Source organism: Lipotes vexillifer, unplaced genomic scaffold, assembly GCF_000442215.2.
Source record: "Lipotes vexillifer unplaced genomic scaffold, Lipotes_vexillifer_v1.1 scaffold413, whole genome shotgun sequence".
Taxonomy (NCBI): Eukaryota; Metazoa; Chordata; class Mammalia; order Artiodactyla; family Lipotidae; genus Lipotes; species Lipotes vexillifer.
The window spans coordinates 1,749,779-1,756,916 of NW_006769725.1; the positions used below are offsets into that span (position 1 = coordinate 1,749,779).

Consider the following 7,138-nt stretch of genomic DNA (forward strand, 5'->3'; position numbering starts at 1 on the left):
GGGGCTTCCCTGGTGGCGCAGTGGTTGAGAGTCTGCCTGCCAATGCAGTGGACACGGGGTCGAGCCCTGGTCTGGGAGGATACCACATGCCGCGAGGCAACGGGGCCCGTGAGCCATGGCCGCTGAGCCTGCACATCCGGAGCCTGTGCTCCGCAACGGGAGAGGCCACGACAGTGAGAGGCCCGCGTAGGGCAAAAAAAAAAAAAAAAAAAATATATATGTATGTGTGTGTGTGTATATATATATATATATATATATATATATATATATATACATATATATATATATATGTTTAACTGAATCACTTTGCTATACAGCAGAAATTAACTGTAAATCAACTATACCTCAATTAAAAAAAAAGAATTTTTTATGTATCAAAAAATTAAGTTCTAATTTATATCTTGTCTGTTTCCAAAAAAATTAAGTGTATTATAATAGAACACATAATCACAAAGAAGATAAAAAGTGAAAATGCAATTATAAATCATGTAACAAGAGTAGACTACGGTATCAGCAAGAAAGGAAAGTGTGAATAGTACAGATTTACTCATGGGTGATCCTACCAGAATTTCTCAGATAAGTAAGTCAGTCTTAACAGCCTTGAAATGACTTGACTGATAATTAACTGAACTAAATACCTTAAAATCCCTGCTAAGTTTGAACTCAGATACCCTGCAGTTTCAGCAATCCTGATTCCGACCGCGGCCCTCCTACAGAACCTCTTTCTCTATCCCAGGGTCTCCCGATTCTAATCAGCGGGGCTCTGGAGCCAGTCTCCGTGCTCTGTGCCTTGCTGCTATCACAGAACCTTGTCTCCACGTCTTTGTGGGGAACCCTCAGTGCTGGCTTTCTCCTTTCAGAGCTGTCTCCTGCCATGTCATTCTTTTCCTAACCTTACTTGGGCCCATGTGGTTGCACATTATGCTTTTACCCTTTAAAAATCAAAAACGAACTAAAAAAAACTTTGTCTCAAGTCAATTTCCCCGAAGTCAATTTCAAACCTTCCCCTCCTCAGTCTCCATTTGACTCTCATCACTCTGCTGAGAAAATTCCAACTGATCAAAGAGAATGATCTCAATTTCTCTTTTCCTCAACTCAAACTGTCTCCTCCGTATCTTCAAACATTCTCTTCCCCTGCTTTCTTTGAGAAGAATGGATTCTCCCTGTTGTCAAAATTAATCACTCCCCATGTGTTCTTTAATTCACTCCAGTTTTTAAGAAAGCAATCATTAAGGAGCTACTTGTATGACAGACTTATTTGAGTAAGCGTGATCTTGAAGAATATCCAAATGATTAAGTATCTCTTCTCAATGTAAAATTATGCATTTATGAAAAAAAGTTATAAAGAGTGTGCTATACTGTGGAAAAATGTTTATGAAAAAAGCATGATCAGAAGTACGTGAATACACCCTTACATGTTATTACCACAGTGTTAGAAAAGAAAGCAAACAAATGAAAACAGACTGCAAGCAAACACATACGCCAAAATGATGACAATGCTTGTTTTAGAAAAGTAGAATGTCAGGTATTTTCCTCTTTTCTTTTTTTCAGAGTGCCTATGATGTGGTATTACTATATTTTTCACAGATATTCTTGAGTTACAATTCACTGACCACAAAATTAAACAGTTTTAACATATAATCCAATTATTTCTTTTTTTTTTAATCCAATTATTTCTATAAACTCAGAGTTGGGCAACTGTTACCACATCCCGTTTCAGAACATTTCCATCACCCCAAAAAGTTCCCCTGTGCCTCTTTTGCAAAGGCTGTATCACTTTTATTATAAAATGTTCTGTTTCATTCCTGACACAGACCCTGCGGAAATCCATTCCTCTTTCTGCTCCCAGGACACACTGTATTAACGATGCACTCTCTCAGTGAAATCTTCACTCTCCCCTTCTCGTCAACACCAGACTCTCTGGAAGACGAGAGCTTCACCTGTTACCACGTGTAGATGATCCACCACCTTTATATCCAGCCTCTCTTTAAGTTTCAGTCATCACCATCTACTTGTTAGAATTGTACATTTGAACGTATTGGAATGGCCAAAAAGTTTGTTCGGGTTTTCTGTAAGACGTTACAAAAAACCACAACGAACCTTTTGGCCAACCCGCTGCCATGGATACCACAAACCTGCAGTCTACTTATATCACCTTCCTTCCTGAAGCTGATTCTTTGTCCAGGTTTCCCCATTTCTGTTTATCCACTCAACGTTCGTTCCTCTTTCTAGGTGTAATAGCTGAGCTTTTCATACTCTCCTGCTGTCCCTCGTCTTCTTAGTTACCCCTCTGATCATATGCTACTCCTTTTCATTGAACCCTTCAAAATGAACTTAAAGTGATAATGTGATGTTCAGTGAATTAATAATTCAAACTAGTTTAAAACTAGTAGATACAAATTAGGAGAAAACATAAGCATACTCTTTCCTAAACAGATAACCAAGCAGATTATCTGAAGTTTTTTTTGAAGGATTACTTGGTTTTTGAAGCATCTACCCTGAATCAACAAAATAAATCATGACATATGAAATCTAAATGGTGTTGTTCTGCTAAACTTGCCAATAGCTTTGGTTTTCAGCCAGGAGCAAATTTGCCTCCAAGGGGACATTTGGCAATGTCTGGAGACATTTTTGGTTGTCACACCTGTTGCAGAGGCTACTGGCATCTGGTGAATAAGGGCCAGGGATGCTGCTAAACATCCGACAATGCCCAAGACAGCCCCCGTGACAAAGAGTAACCCAGACACATGTGCATAGCGTTCAGGTTGAGAAACCCTAGTTTCAACATATGACGACTATTGTGGGCTGAAATACGTCACCTGAAAATGTTGATGCCTTAACCTCCAGTACCTCAGAGTGGGGCTGTATTTGGAGACAGGACCTCTAAACAGATACTTAAGTTAAAATGACGCTATTCCGGTGGGCTCTAACCTAAGTTGACTGGTGTTCTTATAAGAACGGAAAACTTGGACACACAGAGAGATCCCAGGGATGTGCAAACAGAGGAAAGGCCACACGAGGACCCAGCAAGCAGGTGGTCATCGACAAGCCAAGAGGCCTCCAAAGAAAGAAGACCTGCCAACCCTTTCATCTTAGATCTCTAGCCTCCATGAGAAAATAAATTTCTGTTATCTAAGTCACCCAGTTTGTGGCAGTTTGTTATGGCAGCCCTAGTAAATGAATACAACTAGCCTGCAAAAAGAGTCGGTTTCTCTCTCGTCTTAGTTGTAGAAAATGTAGGTTCTTCTTGGCTAGTTCCTTGAAGAGCTCACCCGCCACGCCAGCCAGCTTTGAGTTCTCTGTTCTCACTGTTTCGCTTTCTGCCCAGTATAATCAACTGTGATTTTCAAGGTGCCACACATCCAAGGTCTGTTGCTCTACCATATGTGCAATATTGTGGTGACTATCTCAGTGTCAGACGGAAGATACAAACCAAAAAAAAGGCCAAGTGGAGGGAGCTTAGCTGAAATGAAACCCTGATGAATTATCTGAATTATGGGAGAGAAAAAGGATGAGGAAATTAATGATTCAACCCATCTCTAAGGATCAAACATAGCTCCTAAGCTCTGCCGAAGCACCAGGCCTCATTTCTCTGACTTCTGACATAATAAGTTGATACAGATATTTCAAGGAAGTGGATTTTTAATACCTAAACATGCACATTCAGCCATAGGTGGAAGGAAAAATAATGAGACTTCAACAAGAGTGGTTTTACCTTTTCTGCAATTTTCAGAGAAACATCTCTAATGGTGTCCAAAGGAGGATAAAGCCGGCCCTCTTCCAAGTGTTTATCTGATACTTGCTGAGCTATAACCTTAAAAAAAAAAAAAAAGACAGAAAAATACTTCATACCATAGAATGTGGTAGTTGTGAGGATAATGGTGAATGGTCGCGGATAAAAGCAGATCCCATTAACGCCATCATCCAATTGCATCTCTCCCTTTCTCAGTGGAAAAACTGAGCTCAGAGAGGCTTGGTGACTGGTGGGGGAAGGTAAATAGTGAAAAAGATGGGGATGAGTGTCTGGGTTTCCTCTTAACTCAGTTCCTTTTCTACTGTACCATGAAACGCTGGCGGCTTTCTTGTTTGATGCACTAGAGGGACAGGGGGAAGAAGGGTAAGAAAGGCAGAGGAGGATGAGAAAAGTGATGCAAAAGGACCCTGAAAACAGAGTAGGAGAGGCTGGTCAGGCCTTGCTCCCAGCTCACATACTCTTGCACGGGAGGTAGAGCAGGAGGCCGAGAGAGTTATTTGCGACTCACATGGCAGAACAGGATACAGATTCTGGATTATCCAAATCACTTAAGTAGCCTCAGCCTTTGCTGTCCCCAAACCAGTCCCTATTTCTAAAGGAAACAGTGTAGACATGAAAATGGGCTACAAGGGTAGATCTTATGTTAAGTATTCTTATCACATACACATTCATAATAATAATAATAAAGTGGGTGGGAAAAAACTTCTGGAGGTGGGCTTCCCTGGTGGCGCAGTGGTTGAGAGTCCACCTGCCAATGCAGGGGACGCGGGTTTGTGCCCTGGTCCGGGAAGATCCCACGTGCCACGGAGCGGCTGGGCCCGTGAGCCATGGCCGCTGGGCCTGCGCGTCCGGAGCCTATGCTCCGCAGCAGGAGAGGCCACAGCAGTAGAGGCCCGCATACCGCAAAAAAAAAAAAAAAAATTTCTGGAGGTGATAGATTTGTGTATGGCATGGATTGTGGTGATGGTTTCAAAGGTGTATACTTACTTATCTCTAAATTCATCAAGTTCTAAGATATATGGCTTTTTGTTATGTCAGTCACACCTCAATAAAGTAGCTTAAAAACATGAGGCAAATTGACATTATGTGCTTCCTGATGTGATTCACTGAGAAGGATTCAATTATTAGGCAAACCTAAACCAAACCCTCTAACCATATGACTTAAATCATGAGGAACATTGTGAAAAACAACTGGCCTGTACTCTTCAAAATGTCATTGCCATATAAGAAACAGAAAGGCTGAAATGCTCTTGCAGATGAAAAGAGTAGTCTAGAGGCTATGAAGGTCTTGTTTATGGATAACTGGCAAATTTGAATTTGGATTATACGTTAGATAATAGTATTATATCAATGTTAAAGTTACCTGGGTTTTCAGTTATCCAGTGACTTACATGAATCAGTTTCCTCCAGACGCTGCTGTCAGTGGGGATCTCTCTAGAGCCCTCTGGTCAGATAGCAGAAAGGGTGGGGCAAGGAGAATGAGAGAACACAGAGCAGGTGACTTAGGAGGAGGGTGTGAGGGTAGGAGGCCCAGGTTTGCCTCCCAGATGTGAACAGGAGGGAGGAGACTGTTCCAGGCTGCTGTACAGACCGCGCAGAGCCAGCAGGGCTGTCCCCAGGGAGCATCAGAGGTCCAAGGGACTGTCCAGAGGACCGAGAAATCCAAAAATCTCTTTGTGATATAAAAATGTGCAGGAACAGTCTTTGAGATTGGTGCCAATCCATGAGATTACTAGTTCCGTAAGAGATCCAATTAGTACTTTGACGATAACCCTAACAGTTACTAGATTTGGGATGGGCAAACAAGACAGTCACCTAGATCTCCTACATGCTACTTTTGTTAACTACAAAATATAATCTAGACAAGAACTTTCTTCTTTTTGCCCCCTCTAGAGGTGTGTCTGTGGTATTGTATTTATCCTCACTGATAAATACTACTGACTACTAGTTCTATTTAATTCAATAAGTATTTACTAAGTTTCTGCTACGTGCTTTAGTATTGCACTAGTGCTACTGGTGTTTTGAAAGAAGTATATGGGAGACCTTCTGTCTTCAGAGAAGATAACATACAATTTAAATATAAGGCAAGACTTGATTGTTCAATACGTGAAACTCTCGAGAGCCTAATACAGCTAGGAATCAAATGAAGTGTTTGCTAAAGACAGCCATGGCTAAGGAGAAAGATCAAAATGAGTCAGAGAGGCCACAAAAGGACCCAAGGACGAGGTGGGACTTAAGCCGTGACCTGAAGATAGGCTTAGACAGGTGGAGAATGAGTCTCGGAGTTTTCCAGGCAGGATGATACATTAGACAGTTACACGGGTGTTCACATGCCTGGTGTGTTTAAAGGCTTTGGGTTGAGGGAGGATAAAAAGAACATCAGGCTTCTAAGCTTCGGTGCCTGCTTAGAAAGGGGGTGTCACGAACAGAAATGCGGATATCGAGGGCAAGTGGAGATAAGAAATGGTTTTCCACATCGTATTTAAGGAGAATAGCAGGGCATTTTGGTGGAAATACCCATCAGGTCACTGGAGATGTGGTGATAGATAAGAATAGGGATATACAAACTTGGCCCCTTTTAGAATGACGATAATGGAAATAAGAGAATGCGTGAGATCTGTGAAAGCAGACTTTAAAAGGAAAGAGAAAAGTGAGGACAAAAAACTGAATACTAGGATGAAGCTTATTCGAAAGGAACTTGAGGGACTTCCCTGGCGGTACAGTGGTTAAGACTTTGCCTTCCAATGCAGGGGTACAGGTTCAATCCCTGGTCAGGGAGCTGGGATCCCACATGCCTTGCGGCCAGAGGCCCAAAACATAGAACAGAAGCACTGTTGTGACAGGTTCAATAAAGACTTTTTAAAAAATGGTCCACATCAAAAAAATCTTGAAAAAAAAGGGGGGGGGGACTTGAAAGGATGACAAAGAAACCAGTGAGGTGGCATGAAAAACAGGAATATCGTGTTGAAGCCTAAGAAGGGAACGGTGGAAAGGCCAAGATTCAGCCGGAGAGATAGCTGGCTATGATAAGAATAACACCAGTAACCTCACCACATCTTATTGTTTTCCTTCAGAGAGTAATTATTACTTTCCCTGGGTAGATTTACTGGAAAGACTTTTTTTTTTTCATGAAATTTGTCACTAGAGGGTGCTGGAGTTATTTAGGAAAGAAAACACTGGCTACCATGAGTAAAAAGATCATCTTTCTTCTTCTGATGTGTCTGCTATAAAAGACAATGACTACATTTCCCTTAATGTAAGAACAACTTTGAAAAGCCCTCCTAAGTAATTAGACATGATTTCCTGAGTCAGAGAAGCTCTAAGGGCTTCCCTGGTGGCTCAGTGGTTGAGAGTCCGCCTGCCGATGCAGGGGACACGGGTTTG

At 41.8% G+C, this 7,138-nt stretch overlaps 1 protein-coding gene across 2 annotated transcripts in view; it reads right to left on the reverse strand.

Moving 5' to 3' along the window:
- Nucleotides 1-7,138, reverse strand: part of ME1 (malic enzyme 1) — a 194,458-nt gene that overhangs the window by 2,612 nt on the left and 184,708 nt on the right. For both annotated transcript variants that reach the window (XM_007445886.1, XM_007445885.1), the window contains exon 13: nucleotides 3,716-3,814. In XM_007445886.1, the coding sequence (XP_007445948.1) occupies nucleotides 3,716-3,814 (99 nt within the window). The remainder of the gene's footprint in view (nucleotides 1-3,715; nucleotides 3,815-7,138) is intronic.